This window comes from Panthera leo, chromosome F2 (assembly GCF_018350215.1).
Source record: "Panthera leo isolate Ple1 chromosome F2, P.leo_Ple1_pat1.1, whole genome shotgun sequence".
NCBI lineage: Eukaryota > Metazoa > Chordata > Mammalia > Carnivora > Felidae > Panthera > Panthera leo.
This window is the reverse complement of record NC_056695.1, coordinates 60554109-60574592: the sequence shown is the minus strand read 5'-3', so window position 1 is coordinate 60574592 and position 20484 is coordinate 60554109. Positions and strand designations below refer to the sequence as shown.

At 37.2% G+C, this 20484-nt stretch overlaps 1 protein-coding gene across 2 annotated transcripts in view; it reads left to right on the top strand.

Moving 5' to 3' along the window:
• Positions 1-16120, top strand: part of EIF3H (eukaryotic translation initiation factor 3 subunit H) — a 98377-nt gene extending 82257 nt beyond the window's left edge. For both annotated transcript variants that reach the window (XM_042923117.1, XM_042923116.1), the window contains exons 3-8: positions 1520-1687; positions 3243-3342; positions 4559-4708; positions 12197-12317; positions 14359-14491; positions 15901-16120. In XM_042923117.1, coding sequence (XP_042779051.1) covers positions 1520-1687; positions 3243-3342; positions 4559-4708; positions 12197-12317; positions 14359-14491; positions 15901-15998 — 770 coding nt within the window. In that variant the 3' untranslated portion in view covers positions 15999-16120. The remainder of the gene's footprint in view (positions 1-1519; positions 1688-3242; positions 3343-4558; positions 4709-12196; positions 12318-14358; positions 14492-15900) is intronic.
• Positions 16121-20484: the final 4364 nt, after the last annotated feature.

Here is a 20484-nt window from a genome sequence, read left to right as displayed (position 1 = left end):
GTCTGGCTCCTATTTTGTTTGTGATATTAGAACTTTTAACTGTGATTAAATCTCATTTGCCAAGTTAGTGATTTTATTTTAATTTAAAAGAGGGAATTTTAAAGCAGAGAGAGACCATCGCAGTGATTCTATGCCATATTTATGTGTTTGATACGAATCTGTTAAACTAGCTGGGAAGGAAGTCTGTTATGTGCCAGAGATACAAAAATTTAAGATAAAAGATAAATTGATATAAGATTGTCATATTTCATACTTCTTCTTGAGGCCATCATATTGTATGTAAAAAGAAAAACTAAAAAACATATAATTCTTGAATAATTACAAGTTGACAGCCATATTTTATCATGAGAAATAGAACTTTCTTTGAAATTAAGCAGATTTGTAATTTCTTTGCCTAGTAACAAATGTTGAAAAGTAAGATTGTGCCCATCTGAGGAAGGTTCTTTTGTATTTTATGATCCTGAATCCTGTTTGCTTTATAAAACCATAGTGCTATAACCAAGGAAATGACAAACATATAACTTTACATTTGCTAAAACCTGATTAAGAGTTTTAAAAATGAAATGACTAGATTCTGAGTTAAGCAAATATATTTATTCCACATAGTTGTGCATTCATTATAATAGAAATAGCCTGGATAGTAGGTTGACTATAAAATTTTCTCCTGTATTACCTATTTGCTACTCATTTTTGGGCTATATTGCTTTTAAAGGTTTTAATCTTTTATTTATTATATTCTCAGTTTGCACCTATTTTTCTAATGATACTGCTTTAAGTTAATAATGCACATTATAGTTATTAATTTGAAGGGAGTAAAAGTCTTTCAACCTTTTCATTCTACACATGGTGATTAACTTATAACTCTAATGAAAAATTAATATCTATTAGTTAACACAAAAGAACACACAAGAAAAGAGTTCTTTTTAAAATTTAGCATATGCAGCAGGGGGCACCAAATGAAGGCAAAAATGAATTCTTATATTTTAAATCAGCTACAGCTTGTATTCTGTTCGTATTTAAATAATGTGGTAGTTAATTGTTTCCCCATTCATTTTCCTGATGATCTTAACTTCTCAGTTCTAAAATCTGTGTTGAAGAAGACATTGATAACTATTCTCACTAATTCAAATGAAATTTCTTAAAACCAACCAGTATAGCAAATACACAAATTGTTTTCTTAAACATTGACTATTGTTAAGAGTTTTGAGAAGGGAGTGGAAACCACATTTAATAAAGAATTTCATTTTTATAACAAGGCATTATTATTGTGTTTTTAGTAACTTTTCTACAACATGTTATTTCATCAATGAAAAAAAGAAAGCTTCGGGGATTTGAAATGATTTGAAAGCTTAAATTCATTTTCTTTATATGTGAACTGAATGAATTTTAAATCTGGAAACCTGTTCCCTGTAGCTAATAAGTTGTTGTGTAACAACTCATTTCCAAAAAGGCTTGTTTTTAATATTTGTGGCGTCATTAAATAGATTTTCTTTTACCCCCTCCTCTCTGTATCGTCTAGTCCAATATCAGATGGAAATGATGCGCAGCCTTCGCCATGTCAACATCGATCATCTCCACGTGGGCTGGTATCAGTCCACATACTATGGCTCGTTCGTCACCCGAGCACTCCTGGATTCTCAGTTCAGTTACCAGCATGCCATTGAGGAATCTGTCGTTCTCATTTACGGTTAGTAGGAGTTTCCTTTATTATTCTTTTCTTCCCTTAATGTTATTACTACTATTTTTGCTTTCTGTCTTTTTGCCTCTAAGAGCAGCCTGGCAGGCCTTCTCAAGTAAATACCAACCCTGTTTCTGCAGCAGCCTCAGCAGCAGCTAAGTCTAGACAGGGTTTCCTTCTCTCTGTTTATTTTTCTTGCTATCAGAGCCCTGATGTGTACATTTTGGAATGCTGGAGTAGCTGCTTCATTTTTATTCCTCCGTCTCCCCTCCCTCATTTGAAGGGGCTGGTGGAACTCGACCAGATGTCTAACAAACCCCAATTGCTAGAGTGTCTGGCTCTGTACGTGACTGACCAATCCTAACACAGTGTGCCAAGTTTTTTTTTATACCTCTGACAGCAGCGTACAAAACCTGGACTGTTTCTTAGCACAAAGATTTTTTTCTTTTCGGCCTATTTAATGGTGTTTCCTCAAGCTCTCCAGACCAGATGTTCTGTGCTGTATCAGAACTGTAGGCAATTTAACAGCTTTATAGCCTTCCCCCTCCCCAAACACTCACAGTTTGCCATATCTGGCAGACTTGCATATAGTTTCCAGCTGAGAAGTAAATGTAACGTCCTGAGTATCTGTCAGAAAAAATACTAATGAATACGATCAATCTTATGAGCTGCCCCAAAATTGTTTCAGTATGTTAACAATTGGATTACAGTAAAGAACAAGTTGTTAAAGTGTACTTATATTGGCTGGAAACATTGCATCATCAGACCTTGATGAATTTTCCACTTGTTTCAATCTATTTTGGTTTTCATTTTATCACCTATTGCTAAAAGTTTCACTGTGTTAAGTTTCAGACAACATGAATGTTAACACAGGTTTTAGGCGAATATTGGCGTGCCGGAGCCGTTATCATGCAGCAAGTGCTAAGCTCCCTTACTCAGGGAGTATTTAAGCAGCTAGTTTTTGACAAAATTAGTTTCTCTGAAACTAAAAAGACACTTTTGTGATAGCACTTTCTTGTTGTTTTGTTTTTAGAATCTGTTTTACTAAACTTGGGCAGTGATTCTTAGGATGGATACATTTCGTTTGCAGGGTTATTCATTTAAAGTAGTCGACTGAACTGCACAAGTGCATGCAGTGTATTTTCATATTTAATATTCATTAGTATTTTTCTTGTCATACGGGATGAATGTAAGGTTTAGAACATATGAGATGTTTTCATCAAGAATACTTGTTCAAGTATTCTTCTTGAAAAGTTCAACTTTTCATCAAGAATATTTGTTCAAGCTGAGGAATAGATATGAGAATCGCTTCATTTTGAATCCTTTATTTTTACTTCAGGGAGGAAGTTCCTCTACCAATTACAAGTAGGACGATAGGGTTCCTACATTTTCACTTAACTATTTGCTGGTTCCAATCTGCTTCATGTTGCGTTCTGATCATTTATTTTGATCTTCATTTTGCAAAGATTGTATGATAAGTGACAATGTGCCTAGAACCATTGTCATTCCAGCACTGGTAGTAACAAAATTTCTAGTAAATTTCTTTCTCTTTTCCTTATTTGAGATCCCATAAAAACTGCCCAAGGGTCTCTCTCGCTGAAAGCATACCGACTGACTCCTAAACTGATGGAAGTTTGTAAAGAGAAGGATTTTTCTCCTGAAGCGTAAGTGTTTGGGGGCCTGTGAGGCATATGGTAAAGCATTGGCTGTTTTTTCTTTTAAGGTTTTAGTTTGCCACATTTATTGAATCCATGGTGGTGGTGGCGTGGTAATGCTTCTGCCGTGTGGACGGTAGACGTCTTTTGCATGGCCGAGTGCCACTTGATCTCTCCCTTTCCATGTTTAAACTGTTCTGTATGGAATGTCCCGTCTGTTCTCACTATGGGTGAATTCATTTGGAGTGGGAATTAATTAGCTACTGGATTTGAGGAAATAAATGATTAATAAAGGGAGGTTAGATGAGTGACCGGCGGCTGTCAGAGTATGAGCTCTGTGTCAGGCGGACTGTGAGATGTAGGTCTTACTTTCTGAACTCCTGTTTTGTGGGGCTGGGGTTTGGGGGTGGGGAAGATACAAACAGTTTAAGGTATCCATAAGGAATGTGGGTTTTTGGAAATTTTATGGTTGATGGTATGAACAGAATTAATTAGTACAGCTGTTTTATGATCTTACATAATGGCATTGGAATATTTACATTAAAATTAAAAAAATTCAGAATTCTTTCATTTCCTATTAATTATGGGAATTTTGATTTCTTATTAAAGTTAGTAGCTTTAACTTCATTTAGCACAGGTAGGTTTTTTTTTGCTGGTTTCCTAATAGCTTCTAAAGAAATTAAGGCAAAAAATGTTCAAAGCTAACTCATGAACAATTCCTGGGAGTGGTGGTTATAACTAAATTATGAGAAATGGCATTTTTGCTGTGTTCTGAACCATTGTATATAGGATATCCTGTGAGTGTTCTGCTAGTAGTGAATTTAGTTGTTCAGTCGGCTTTTAAAATGAACTTTCCAGCAACTAGAGTATTTCCCTTTTCTAGGGAATTGTTTTAGATATAGATTATATAGCTTTACTTCCTATGGCATTTACATTTTAGTATCAATGAAATTTTGAAGATACTTGATTACGGAGAAAGAATAGTTTATTTTGCCATGAATCTTGTTTTCTGAGCTTTATAACTCAAACTTGGATCGTTTTCAGTGTTATTCAAATCATTCGACTTATGCTGGACTCTGTGAAACTCGTTTCTCTCCTTTTTTAAAAGAGTGCTAATGAAACAGAGATCCTGGAGAGGGCCTGTAATTAGGGAAAATGTATGAAATAGTCAATTTAACACTTACTTCTGACCACCAGATTAAAGTATTTTTAACATGCTTCACAGATTGAAAAAGGGAAATATCACCTTTGAGCACATGTTTGAAGAAGTGCCGATTGTAATTAAAAATTCACATCTGATCAACGTCCTAATGTGGGAGCTTGAGAAGAAGTCAGCTGTAGCAGATAAACATGAATTGCTCAGTCTTGCTAGCAGGTAAGTGGCCCTGTCTCATGAAAAGTCCCTTTTTATCACTTTCTGCAAAAGATTCTTTCACTCAGAATTAAATCCATGAATCAAGAAAAAAATTACCCAAGCACACTTTGAGGTTCTTAAGACATAACAACATGTAGTATTTATCCAGCCCTGCTAAGATCCCAGGAAAAAGGCCAAACTGATCAAATGAAAATGTTTGAATACTAATAATTCCTATTATAAGAATGCTCTGATGCCTTTGCTGTATCATTTTTGCTTTGATATGGTAAATGCCCATGAGAGAGGAGTTTGTTTGTCTGTTTGTTTCTTTTGGGGCTTAGCTTTATTTATTGTACACTGTCCTTAGAGGCTTATGGTATTATGTCTGGATATTTAATAATACTCAGGAGAAAAACAAAAATGCTTATTTGTTTTACTGGTGGCACTTGCCCTTGTTCAGATACAGACTGTATTAGTAGTGAATTTCCAGTGTGGATTTTCAACTAAAATTAGAATTTTCCAAACATGACCCTGGCTTTTGCTGTCTTAGACAGTGGTGACATCATCTCCTCCATTGTGACTCCTTTAGCTATCTAGTTGCTAGGTATTTATTGTGTTGGTAAAGTACTCACTGAGGTGTTCCAAACACATTATTTCCTTTATGGAATTAATGTTTCTTTTCCTGTCATTTATTGCTCTTAACAGAAATATAAGCGGAATCGTCTATGTAGCTCCTCTTAAATGCCCTTTAAGCTTGATGTTGGTGATTGTTTTGTGGTGGAAGGGTGCTAGCAGCAGACCTGTAGAAATTAAATAGGCCGAGTAGGTACTCAATCAGTATGTATTTGTTGAATGACCACGAAGTGTGTTTTCTTAAGCACACAGTTTGGAACCGAAGCTCAGTTATTTGTCATATTTCTATAACCTCCAGTAGAGGCTTGCACAAAAGAACATACAGACCTTGTACTTCTTTGTTATAAGACGAGTGGGATAAACCCGGGAGGACCAGAGAACCCAGTATTCTCCATGCTCTGGAATGGATAGGACTGTGGTTGAACGGCCACTTCTATTGGATGAATCCATCATAGAGGCCACTAGAAAGCCTGTACAGAGGAAGGAGATGGAAACTGCGTGGTAAACGGAGTGTATAGCCAGCTTACAAGGCTAATTTGGCACTAAAGAGTTACTGTGGACTGCAAACATATATTCATAATAGTCCTTTAATTTGTCTCTTTTAGAAGGTCATACTTTTCTTTATTACTTTTACAAACACATTCAGCACACCTGTATTTAAAGCATTGCGCCAAGAACATTCTTTAGCATGCAAGGTTACAATTTGATACATTAAGTATATATGTAGTTACACAATAATTTTAAATTTATTATGTGAAAGCGTTTGCTCATATAATTTATGCCTTCACCCTTTCTCAAGCTTATTGAGCATACAAAACAAATATAGCCCTTTTGTGCTTTAACATTACCAGTGAGTTGGTCTGTAATGCTTATTTATCCAGAACAGCATTTATAATAGCCAAGAAAATGCTCCCAGTTTGCCATAGCAACTAAGTTCTAGACAAATATTTTATTATAGTTTTATCTTCTGTATTTTATGTGAAATAGAAAGAGAGGTCCTTTTCTTTAAATGTGAAATTATTTAAAAGGTAAATTTGTGTTCCTGTTGGAAGGGAAAAAAATGAAGCAACCCTGAGCAGTACCTGTACTAATGGACTGTTATATTCACCCAAACTGATAATACTATTTTAACAGACTGAACTATAACCTTCGTACATCTCAAATTTTAATTTCTTTTCTTTTTTTTTTTTTTAAATGTTTTTATTTATTTTTGAGACAGAGAGAGACAGAGCATGAGCAGGGGAGGGGCAGACAGAGAAGGAGACTCAGAATCCAAAGCAGGCTCCAGGCTCCTAGCTATTAGCACAGAGCCTGATGCGGGGCTCGAAATCATGAACCACGGGATCATGACCTGAGCTGAAGTCGGACGCTTAACCGACTGAGCCACCCAGGCGCCCCTCAGATTTTAATTTCTAACATTAATAGCATGCTGATGATAATCAGGTCAGTCGCCATGAAATTTTTTCTAAGAAACCACATCAGAAATCATGCTCTAGCAGCTCCTCAAACATTTTGCGTGGTCTTGCTTTTCACAACCCATATGTGGATACCACTTCTTTGGTTTACCTGATAAATTGGTTCTAGGCTGTGAATAAAACATACTGCATTTCCTTTCATTTAAAACAATTCTGATTTTTAATTTTAATTTTATTGGATGGAAGTTCTGGTAATAGCTGCTTCATAACAGCCTTCATTAATTTTTAAAAATGTGTTACACAAGCCTTCAGCTTTTCACTCTTGAAAAGGTAATTATGTTATTTCCTCTTTAAAAAAGTAAACTAAGGTGGGCATTATACATTAAGGATAAAGATAAATTGATACTACAGCCAGAGCAGACTACAGCATATCTCTGCATGTGTTGGTTCACATCTGTTTAAGTGAGCTGTTTTCAGTTCTTTGTTTACCTTGACAATAAAAGAAAAGGCTATATTATTGAATTTCCTAATAATACCTCCCTGGTTCAGTATTCTAGTTGAACTGGTACTGAAGAAATCCCTGTACAGTTGCTCTTGGTAATGGACCTGATTTCCTGTGAATGTTATCTGTGAAATAGTTAGATATTATTTTAATTCCTTTTGCCCTTCAAGACCTGTTGTGCAGATTTTTGAGTATTTCTTATTGGATATATTTCTGAAGAACATTGTAGTAATATAAATGATATCAAATGTTTAGAGGCCACAGATCTGTGCTTGTGTTCTTTCACGAATTACATATACTTAACAATACGTAACATTAGTGCTTTATATTAAAGACCTTTTGGGGTAGAGAGGGCGAGTCTATTCCAGTAGAATTGCTCAAATCAGTGTAGTCATTCTTCAAGATTCAAGGTGTGGGAACAAATAATAGATCTCTCTTCATATGGCAATAACTCTCCCTTATGGTTTTCTCCAGTGTCATTACCCTTCCCACCATCACCCAGTTAATAGGGTTTGTGGTGATCTTTCTCTTCTCTGAATTCCTTTTGCACTTAGCGTATAAATGACTTTTTTTTTTTTAACAACTATTTGCATAGTTGATTGTAGCATTTCTTGTATTTGTTCTAGCTCTTTGGGCCTCAGTTCTTTTCATTGGTGAAAATGGAAGGGTCAGTGCCCTCTTCCTGAGGGCTGTCCCATCCCTGTCCCTCCTGCCTTCTGGGGATCTGACTCCATTCTTCAGTTGCTCTGTGTATTGTTTTCTGTTATTTATTTATTTATTGACTTGTTTTTCCCATTAAAAAAAAAAATTGACGATGTTCAAGTCCTCAGAAAAATGGAAAGAGTTAAATCTGATGAACACACATAAACTTTTCACCTGGATTTACCAGTGGTATATCCTCCCACATTTGCACCTGCTCTCTTTTTATCTATGTACATAAATGCATGGCTTGTTGTTTGTTGTTTGTTTTTTTGTTTTCCTGAACCATTTGAAAGAATTGCTGGCAGGGCACCTGGGTGGCTCAGTCAGCTGAGCATCGGACTTTGGCTCAGGCCATGATCTCACAGCTTGTGGGTTTGAGCCCCACATCGGGCTCTGTGCTCACAGCTCAGAGCCTGGAGTCTGCTTCAGATTCTGTGTCTCCCTCTCTCTCTCTGCCCCTCCCCTGCTCACACTCTGTCTCTCTCAAAAAAAATAAATAAACATTAAAAAAATTTTTTTAAATAAAGAATTGCTGGCATGACTTTTAACCCCTAAATATTTGAACATACATCTCCTAAAAAGGACGTTTAAACTTGTTTAAGTCTCCATCATCTTTTTTTTTTTTAAATTAAAAAAAAAAAATTTTTTTTTAACATTTATTCATTTTTGAAAGACAGAGAGTATGAGTGGGGCAGGGACAGACAGAGAGGGAGACGCAGAATCTGAAGCAGGCTCCAGTCTCTGAGCTGTCAGCACAGAGCCCAACTCCAGGCTGGAACCCACAAACTGTGAGATCATGACCTGAGCCGAAGTTGGACGCTTAACCGACTGAGCCACCCAGGTGCCCCTAAGTCTCCATTATCTTAAGAAACAAAATTACAAAAAGAATGCTTTTTGACGTCATACCACTATTATCCATTTCCTTTCACCTGTTGCTTCATACTCACTTGTTTCTATAGTCATACTTAGTGTTCCATCTGTTCTTTGTTGTCAAAGCTCTCACTGAAGTCACAGAGGACTTCATCACTGTATTACTGGAGATTGTGGACACTTAAGTCTTTTGTATGTTGATGTCCCCCCTTCTTCCTGAAATACTTTCTTTGGAGCCTCTAAAACTACAACTGTTTTGGTTACTTCTCATTCTCCACAGTGAGCCCTCTTTGCTCATCCCTTAATTTCAGTGTTCTTCAGGGTCTGTCTTCCCCTTTGGGCACTCCTGGGGTGATTTCATTTTATTTCTGCGTCTTTTGCTACCTTAGGCCAGGGCCTCATTATTTCTATTCCTGATTACTTTCGCAGTCTCTTAACTTCCTGCAAAACTTCCTATTCCTCTTTCATTGTAGTAATCTTGCTAAATGCAAATTGTACTTTCGTATTACTCCTTTGCTTAACTTTCTGGCTGGTTCCCCATTGGCCTTAGAATAGAATCCAAACATACAGTCCTTGCTTCCAAGACTGTGCTGTGACCCTTGTCTGCCTCTTAGTTTCACTGCTCTCTTTTCCCAATCTTGCCCTCAGTGCAGTTCTTCAAAGGCATCATGCTTTTCATGCCAGAGTGTCTGAACATGTTGCCTGTGCCCAGTATCTTCAATGTCCCTTCCTGCCTTCCTTGTCTCCAACTCCTCTTCAAAAATTCAAAATTCAAAATTCAATTGTCACATTATCTGGAAAGTCTCATCTCCTCCTACCAGACTATCTTGTATGCTTCTGTTACATCCCTGTGTTGTGTTTATCTGTTTACATTCCTGTCTTCTCACTAGGATGGGTGGAGAGCAACAATGTCTTTTACAGTTCAATACACAGCATCTGACAGGGTGACTGGCAAAATATGTACTCAAAAGTGTGTATTGAAAGAGTACATTTAGATGACAGAGTATTGTTAAATTTTAATCTTGACTGTATTTGGAACACAGTGTGACTGTATAATCAGTGGATGTGGACTAAGTACTCGGAGGAAAAAATGAATTAATTACTCATCTTGACCATTGGCCTAGACATTTAATTAGAGGTGACTTAGAATCAAGCTGTTAAGTAATTAGAAGAAAACAGAAACAAATACTTATCTTGTTTCCAAAGAATAAGAAATATTTTAAAGTTAAAAATGATTCACGAAATTAAAATGGGCTAAGATAAATATGAAATAAAATTTAATTTGATAAAAACACTTTTGCAAAAAAGCGAAACATTTGAATGTTTTGAAAAAGCGTCATTAGGTCAACTGGGCTAAGGTTATGTAGGTAGTTCCAGACCTGAGATTAGAAGGTAAATTTATTTACACACACACACACACACACACACACACACACACACACCAGTTCTGTGTTCTTTCATTTAGGAAAGAGCCAAAACTTGGTAAAAAGAATTCAATATATCATGGCTTTTGCTATATTCGCCATGTTGTGCAAACATTTACTACTAATTCCAAATCATTTTCATCACCCCAAATAGTATCCATTAAGCAGTCATGTCATCCCTCCTTTTCCCATGCTCTGGCAGCCACTCATTATTTTCTGTCTCTATGGATTTCTTTATTCTGTACATTTCATATAAATGGAACCATATAGCGAGAGGCCTTTTGTATCTAGGTTCTTTTACATGGTATATTGTTTTTAAGGTTTATGCATGTATCTGGACTTCATTCATTTTATGGCTCAATACTATTCCATTGTATGGACATACCACAACTTATCCATTCATATTTTGATAGACATTTGGTTTTTTTCCCACCTTTTGGCTTTTATGAATAATACAACTATTAACATACGTGCACAGTCTTCGTGTGAGCCTATGTTTTTAGTTCTCTTGAATAAATATGAGTGGAATTGCTGGGTCATATGGTAACTTTTAACTCTTTGAGGAACCACCAAACTGTTTCCCATAGCAGCTGTACCACTTTACCTTCCCACCACAGTCTATGGGTGTTCCAGTTTCTCTACATCTTTGTCAACACACCAAAATAGACTCTTTAACTAATCTCCTGGTTTGTACCCTCCAGTCTGTTCTCTGCATAGCAGCCAGAGTGGTCATTTTAAGATTTAAGGCAAAATATACCACAAACATGAACAACTCAAGGGCATCATTTAATTGGTGTTGAGGGGTCTCATTCACTTTAACTGTCATTAGTGTTTTGTGGTGCAGCCGATGACTTCCCATGTGGGCTTGTCTGACCTCTGTGTTCCAGCCATGGCCGAGACCTCCTCTTTTTGTTGGCCTCGTTCTTGTGCATCACAGGCATTCAGCACTGATGCTGTCTTCTCCAGGAAGACTTTTGTTTGGCTGATTCCTTCTGATCGTTTGCTTTCAGCCTGTCATCTCCTCAGAGGGATAGTGCAACCATACTGTCCAAAGTGTCTCTACCTTCCCTTCCCCGCTTCCCCACACCTAATCATTTGTAGGCTCAGTGAAGATAGAGACCGTGAATGTCTCATTCATCATTGTCTCTATTTGCTAACACTGAAGTCGGAACATAATAGATGTTTAGTAAATACTTGTTTGAAATGAATGAGTGAATACTATTTGTTAACTAGTTATTTTTAGAGTACGTGTATGCAGTAGTAGGCTTTACCATGGTAGGAGTTAGTTGCAGGCAGAAATCAATGAATATGGTGGTCATTTTACAAATCATGAGCATCATTTTCTAAGATGATTTTGGTAAATTAGCTGCAGTAGAAATTTCTGGAGAGGAAAAGAAGTGTGAATGACTGTACTACACATTCTAGGGAGGGCAAGGGGAAAGGAGCCCTCTTCCTTTCCTCATGTAGCTTTACAGAATAAATGCTGTTGTTCTTTTAGAACCTGCTGGATAGAGAAATCGTGTACCAGAAGTCTTAGTGTGTTTGCATGGTTCTTCCTTTCCATGCGTCCTGATTTAAATGCTCTGGAACACAGTTGGGAAGGGGGTGGTGCTAAGGGAAAAGGTGCAGGAGTGCTGAGCTTAGGTTAAACTTGGTTGTTCAGGAAATAAACATTATAGATATCCTGCTAGATATGTTTAACAGCTTCTACTCTGATGTATGTATGCTCTGACAGTAAGAAACTGAGCTATTTCAGGTGCTCTGGTGGTTACAGTGTGAGTTCAATATGAAAAGTTTAATAACAATCTGATTCACATTCTTTCCTGGACCCTTGTTATGTGTATGTGTGCTCTCATTCTTTTAGCAAATAGCAGCTCAGTTTAATATCTCAGAAGTGTTTAGAGTAGTGGCAGAGCTATAACTTTAAAGTATGACATGCCAGTATATTTACTTTACATTTCAGCAATCATTTGGGGAAGAATCTACAGTTGCTGATGGACAGAGTGGATGAAATGAGCCAAGATATAGTTAAATATAACACATACATGAGGAACACGAGTAAACAGCAGCAGCAGAAACATCAGGTTGGTGTTATGGAAAAATTCAACAGACATGGAATTCATTCCTAAGTATGGTGCTTTAAGAGTTATATTCAAAACTATCGAAATTATATTTGATAACGCATTGACTATTAGCTGGTAACTATATCATATTTAAAAAGGTTATTCTTTATATAGTATGTTCCTCACATATTATTTCTAAGTTGTACTTTAAAATACCTGTCTTAAAGAATGCTGGTGTATTAAGCTCAGATTGTGATGACAGCGTTATGCAAATAAGAGATACATTTATTGAGAAAATCAGAGGCAGAAGAGATTCTGGAGTGTCACAGCTCATTTCTTTACTAACTGTAATTGGTTTGGTAGTGGCTCATTGCAGCATAGTTAGCAATCTTCAGTTCATTTGAAAAACTGAGCAATTGTGATTAAGAGCAAGCAATTTTGATAGGAAATAATAGACCAACCGCTGTGAAATAGATAGTATAATACAGATAAAAACCCTAGAACTACCTGAATATTCTCACATGCACATACACACTGCTATGGCCATTTAGCCTTTTCTTTATTAGTGTTGCTTGAAGGCCACATGATTCTCACAGTTCCTGGAATATTGTTTTTAGGACTGTATTGTTCTGAGGAGTTCTTATAGATAATTATAAGATTATAGAATTATAGATTCATAGATAAGTTGATTCCAGAATGTTCATCTGTGAAAGTGTTTGTATGTGACTACTGTGTTTTCATTAAAATGCACTTGAAACTAGGTGTTGTTAACTGTATAATTCTCAGCACAAGTATAACTAAGGGGTTCTGAGAATATTACACTCAAACTTTTTTTTAATATCAGTTGTTCGTATATAGTGAAATTTAAGTACTTTGTGTTTCTATTGTACTTAGAATTTTAAAAACACATATAAATCTATAAAGTATATACCTTTTAAAAGAAAAGATGATGGGTAGTAAAAATGGCGATGGTGAAACACTTATAAAGGGTAGCAGGGGACGACGACAGCAGAAAAGACCAAGCATGATTCTGTCCTCCTGCTGCTGCTTCCTGTAGGTGAAGGTTGCAGCCTGGAGTATCAAATTGTGAGACCGTTGGTTCTGGAAACCAGTCTTACAGATATTTTTTACAATTCTAATATGTCTTAAAACTTTGCACATGATGCTTATTTGTACCACCACCACCATTCATAACCCTTTTTAGATTTGTCTGACTTCTCTCAAATCCCCTAATGAGTATAGAAATCTTTGCAAAGGAAGGTACTCCCCCTTTTTAAGAATCCAACGACCTAAACTTTTTACTGGCCCACCTTGGTTTCTCATTACCTGACATTTTAAGGGCTACGTGTGGGATATTTTCGCTCTGCTGTTGTAAGCAACCCACAAGTGTTACCTCTTGATTATAATTTGCTCTGTGAGTTTGTAGTCAAGCCATACCTTTAGATGTATCTTCACCTTCTCTTCAGAGAATCACGGGAATCTTCGTTTGGAAAGTTTCTGAAGCGTTATCTAAGCTAATATTCATTCTTAGCTATAGGGCTAAAAGCACAGCTGATCAGGAGAAGTGCTTACTACTGTAATAATAGCAGTGATGATGTTACAGTATTAACATCATCAGCATTATTGTTGTTTTGGTCAGTAGGGGTAAAGTTGAAAAAATTCCCCAATGTGATCGTTGATTCCTTTACTTACTACAGTTAAGATAAATGTTACTTGTAACGCCGTCATTTACCCTATTGTCATAAATGGTAAAATCACTCCCCTTCACTCACCAATTATGAACTTCTTTATCTTTTAAGCCCCCGGTTTCCTACATAACCAGTTTGCTTTTTGCATATCATTATAGACTCTCAGAGCGACACTTGAGTTTCCAACAAAGGCATTTTCTTTATTGCCATATTCATTAGCTTCTTAGAAGCAGGAGTTACCATGGGTTACCATTTTTAAAACTGAAGTTTGAATTCAGAGCAATGGAGTTTTGCTGATCGCGTAATTGACAATGGGTCTGTATTTCTCCTCAGGTAGGGACAAATAACCAAATAATTTCTCCTCTGAATTTTAGTATCAGCAGCGTCGCCAGCAGGAGAACATGCAGCGCCAGAGTCGAGGGGAGCCCCCACTGCCTGAGGAGGATCTGTCCAAGCTCTTTAAGCCACCCCAGCCGCCAGCCAGGATGGATTCTCTGCTCATTGCAGGTACTGTCAGCTGGTGCAAAACATGGCTACTCTTCTCTCTTCCTTAGGAAGCAGGAGACAAGGAAAGATCTATCAACAGAAAAATACATCATAAAAGCTAGTGTATTTAAAATGGTTGAATGATGAATTTGAATCTAGCACATATACTCTCTGAAACTTATGAACATGTCAGTCTTTGTTATTTCTAAGTTTCTTTCTGCACTTCACTCCTTGTTTAAGCATTTTTTGAGATGGCATTATAAACTTTCTAAAGTGGAAAGGTTTTATTTGAGTCATCTTTCATAGAAACCAAGAAAAAAATGTTTACCTTCTCATAATGCAGAAGATCATTTAACTCGAGCTGCTTACTTTTCATGTTCCAGTCCAGCACTGAGCCCATGTCTGTTTGTGGGTGTTTGAATTGAAAAGGATTTCCCTTAACTTTGACTTCTGTTGTAGCAACATGAATGCAATTCTGGATGTACTTTGTGTGGATGTACTTACCATTTAACACTGCCTTTCAGTGGTTGGTGGAGTCTTGTGTCCTTTGCTACGACTTGATTGTGCTCTTATTTAGCCATGATAACCTGATTTCTGTGTAAATGCTGTTAAATACTGTTTGATTCGATCAGCTAGTTGCCTGTGAGATATATTTGAGTAAAAATCCTACTCAAAAGATGATCTTCCACAATTTATTAATTCTGTTGGTACATTTTCAGTGTGGGGGGAGAATTCCAAATTCCTTAAGATTTTCTAGAATACATATAAGTTAAATTTGGGAAACTGGGACACGTTTTCCTTACTTAAGGTCCAATTCAAGCAGAGTTGTATTTATTATATTTTCAAAGCACATTGCACAAATGTTGCATTAGATTAGATCATTAATTCTAAGACTTAAAGAGCAGTGATGTATTTCTTTCTTCACATGGACTCTCTGCTTCTGCTCTATCTTGGGTTAGAAGAGGAAGAAACCCTTAGTATTTCCAGAGCACAGACTGAAAACTACTGTACTTGTTCATATCTGGGTCAGGTAGGTCCATTTAGTTTGCAGTTCTGTGATTTGGTATCTGGATCTCTTTTGTGCCTGGCTAAGAAGAGCCAGTGCTGTTTTCTCACTTGTCTTAGTACAACGTGCGTCTGATCAACATAGTCATTACCTTTTGATTGATAGCTAATATGTACTTAACTGCTGTTTTTCTTCATTCTCCGTGCAACCAGGAGTGGAAGATAGCCTATTTTCAAAAGAACTTACATTCTTCATTATAAGGATATGGACAAATGGAATTGATTCTTATAAACTCTTGATTCAGAACAAAACAAAACAAAACTCTGATGATCCTGCATTCTGATTTTCTTGCTTGACTAGTGTTTTAGGTCATTATAATTTATGGAACATTGTGACTCTCTTTCTCACTTTCCCAAATGCACAGGCCAGATTAACACTTACTGCCAGAACATCAAGGAGTTCACTGCCCAAAATTTAGGCAAACTCTTCATGGCCCAGGCTCTTCAGGAATACAACAACTGAGAAAAGAAAGTTTCCAGAAAAGGAGTTAACCTGGACTCTTGAGATCACATTGGGCCACTTCTTGGAAGAAATACACTTGCATATTGAAGTCTTTCCAGCTAATAATAAAATAATAAAACAACCTTGACTGCCTGCTCATTTGATTTTAGACACATCTAGCCTTTTATTTTTGTTTTGCTTATGCTGTTTGTCTCCAAAAGATAAAACAGATTTGATCAGAAGCTTCATCAGGCTCAGACCTGCAGGCTCCGTCACCTTTTCTACTACCTCTGAGGTGCCACATTTCAACATAGAGTCCAGTGCTGCTTGTCCCAACTCCTGACCCAGAGGCCCTGGCACACTGTGAATTCTTGTGCTTCGTTCTACCAAATTGGTGCCCCTGGAAGGCCAGGCCTTGTGTGCTTGCCCAGGCAGCCCGCATCCCCAAGCCTCAAACTGCTGGGCGTGCTTCTTATTGGTCTGTTGTTTCGTTTCCACAGGTGATGGTCTGCCAGTACCATTAATGCCAGGTCATTAATTGGCCACTAGAATTAAGGGAAAAAAAAAAAAAATCACCAAAGGAACCGTATTTCGTATGAAAAAGAAATTCATTCTGTGTATTTATTTTTTATTTAGGACTTCATGTTTATCTTTCCATACCATGAAGTATAATTCTGCTGACATGGTGTTTTATAAGTGGGGAAAGAAGAATTGGAAGAACAGTACTCCATGGGGGGAGGGGGGCTTTTAATCTCAGATTTGAAAGATAATCAGAAATCCTGCTGTGTGTAACACCAAAATCCGTGAGGGGTACAACTGGCGGAAGTGTGCCTGTGAGACTCTATTTAGTGATTTTCATCTTGAAGACATGGCCCATCGGAAGATGATCAGAGAGAACGGGTTAGGGATAAGGAGAGTTGAGAAGTCTTTTTTTTTCCCCTGGCAGCATTGTTCTGGAGGTACTGCTGAGGCTCTGGGAGCAGGCAGCTGGATGGAAACCTGACCTTTTTCCCTCTGGGGTGTACTTAAACAAGTTGCTTAACCTCCATGTGCTTCACTTTCCTCATCCAAACAAGATGTGAAAAGGGGACAGGCATATTGCCCTGTGGGCGGGTGTGAATACTGAAGAAATTTATCGAAGATTCGGGTGAAGTGCACAGAATGTTCAGTGGTTGGTACGTAGTGGAGGCTCAGTATGGACTGTGATGACGGACATACTCTCAAGTTCTCTGGGATGTTGGGTTGTTAGCAAGCTCTTGCTTTTAAAAAGCTGTGGCCCTTGAACATTCTCGAATTCAGGTACTTGCTCACATGAATTAATTTTTCTAGGATAAATTCCTAGAAGTGGACCTGCTGGTCAAAGATTATATAAAAATTCTAAGGCTTTTTAACTGTATTGCCAAATTACCTTCAAGCAGTTTGCACTCCTGCCCATGCTGCTGCCTGATGATTGGAGTCAACCCGTGCTTGAGTGTGGTCATATTAGGTAGAGGAGAGGTATTGATAAACAAAACTGGTCCTGGTCTCCGTCCTTGTGGATTGTATACTCTGTTGGTTTATTTCCTTGCATTCGAGTTGCCTAGATTTGGAATTCTATTGTGAGTTAAACAAAGCACCCTTGAAGTGTCAAAGAGCAAACTAAAAGGAAAGTCCTTTCAAACGTAAACTTAATTACTGTTTTCTTCATGGTGTAAGATTAATGTAACATGATTCAATTATATTCTTTAAAGGTGTGGTTATTTCTTACATTCCATATGATTATTTCAATACACATAACTGAGAGTAACACATAACTCAGAGTAACACACTTAATGGAAGATTTCAGTAGTTTTCGGGTTAGGAATTACTGTATTGGGAAAAACTGTTTAGGGAAACATGTCAATGGAAATTAAATCTGCACAGTATGTAGTGTTAAGGAAGAGCTTCTGTTCGGTGTTTGATTTGAGTGCTATATTCTGACATTTTTCAGGAACAAATACGTATGGTTCATCTTCTATAAATATTTGCAGTTTCTTCACGTTGAAATGAGAAAAGCTTATAAACTGAGTACCGGGTCTAATAAATCACTCACTTACCCAAGAACAAAAAGACAGAAAAAGCTAGCATGTTAATCTAATGGAAAATTAAATGTGACAAATCAAAAAAGTAAAATATACCTGAATTTGACCCCATAATCATTGATAATGCTTTGTAAGGTTCAAGTAGATGTAGGACTATTTTTAATTGAAAATACCTGAGAGAATGAGTCTTTAGCCTACCCCAGATACCTTGTTTTTTAAAATACCGAGGTAAACGAAAATAACCTTTCCTCCATTTTTGGAAACTTGGAAATTCGGATGTGGTTATCTAATGTTAACTTAATTATTTTTGTTTTAATTTCAAATTTTAATGTTTTCTAAAATGTTTCTACGTTGTTCACACTGTGTTTTTGTAACACAGTCTTTGGAAAACCTAATTGAAACCTTCATTTCAAACCATACTGGCACTGAATGCTGGAGTGGATATTGGAGTGTTGTGAGAGAATTATTTGAATTTTAAACTCCATTTTATAGTAAACATTTTCTCATTCATATTAGATGTATACCATTTATTAATTTTTTCCCTTAATCTCATTGGGCCTCTTTTTCTATGATCTATCATAGAAATGGGGCAAGGGTGTTTAAAGAGAAAATACTAAACTGGGGTCAAGCCAGATAGTTGTAGGGCTTATTTTAGCAAATGACTCAAGTGCCCATCTGTAGAAAGCATGATCAAGTCGTCAGTGCCTTGGACAGTGCTTTGGTCCTTCTCAACAGAGGATTCCTTCTGTTGTGACAGTGGTTAGTAGATAAGTAGGGGAAGAATGAAGATCCTGAGCCTCTTAAATTAATGTTTACAAAGATGAGAGAAAAGCAGTGGGTGGTTTCTGCATCCCGTAGTCTAAGACTGCGCAGTGGGAAAGTTAGAAGTGGCTTACTGTGTGGTGACTTCCAAATTAGAATCTGAACCTCTTTGCATGGATTGGAACAGGGATATTCCAGATTCTTGAGACAGGGAGGGAGAGACTGGGGAGCCAGAGCTACCGGGAAATTACAGTTTGCTGGAGCAGACAGCTGTGGCCTGATACCCGTTGACTTGAGCTTTCTTTTTACATAGAAAAAAAAAAAAAAAAAAAAGCCTGGTTGGCCTTACAGTAGAATACATACATAATGGCTATACCAAAAGTTCAGTAGTGATTTTAGGGATAAAAATCCTGCAAGCAGAAATGGTTTCCAAGAGCCACCGCTACCAGTTTGGGGAGTTTGGGCCAATCCATAGGGGTTTGAGCTGTCCTAGACAATTCTTTGATTACCTGTATTCTTATTCTCAGAGGCTGTTAAGCCCTCACATCTGCTGTCACATGATTAGTTTATTAGCGTCACAATTTGATTCAGTACGACTGATGTTAATATTTGGATTTTCTTACAACTGTGGGTTAGGCAACCCATTTTCAATTCTTTGATTGAATTGATGGCAAGCAGTCTACTAAAGATAGGATGTAGCCTCAGAGTCTTACTAACTTAAATATCTCCTGGAACATTCGTGAATTGAGGGGATAGTAGATGGGGTACTGAATCCATCCTTACAGTAGGGTTTGCTGGAAGCCCTTTTCAGTAGGTTGCAGATACATACTTAGTTTTGTTTCTAAGTGTATCTTCCCCTTCAGGGAGAAAAAAAAAAAACAAACTATAAGAAAATTCTCATCCACTGGTGTTATACTATAAAAAAGGTAAAAATGATGTTCTCTTTTAATCCCCAAATTACTGTTTCTACATTTGGACGAAAGTGAAGGACTCTAGCACTTGTTCATCAGACTCGTAACAATACAGGGTGGCCTGTTTCTCCCTATTTAAAGTTTAGTTGATTGCAGTAGGAAAATATTGCTTCTGGCATCTGTGTCAACCGCAAGACATAAACTCAGGTGTCACTTCTATTTCCTTCAGTAATATTTTTTTTCATTGACCCCTTTCCAGGGCACAGCCATTTCTGGCACCTTCCATCTTCCTTTGTGAACATGGAGGCAAAGGATTTGTTTAACTTTTCAGCAGTGTTTACCGCTTCTGACGGTAAATGGTCCTTGCCTTTTCTTCTCGGACTGTAGTCTCTGTTGCCAATGTTTTACTTTGTATGTATTGGAAACAGCTCTTATTTTGTCAGATCCCCCGAGTAATCTTTCCCCACCTTTGTTTATCTTGTCATTTGGCTTTCACTTGCTTAACTCATTCCTAGATTCAATCTGCCTATGATTTGTTAGTTTTGATTCTTGCCCTTCTCCAGTTTGAGGTTTTTAAATTGCATTTTATTTTTTAAAATAGTCACAAAGATTTTAATTTTTCCTTGATCTGATCATGTATCTCTGAATGTTATAATCCTCCAATCAGGCAGGCAAGTGTCCCTGTAACCTCATCTCCTACATCACAGTGGTGAGGGTCTATTTTTCTCTTTGATGCGTGCAGCTCCCATTATTGGTAATGAAAGGTCTTCATGT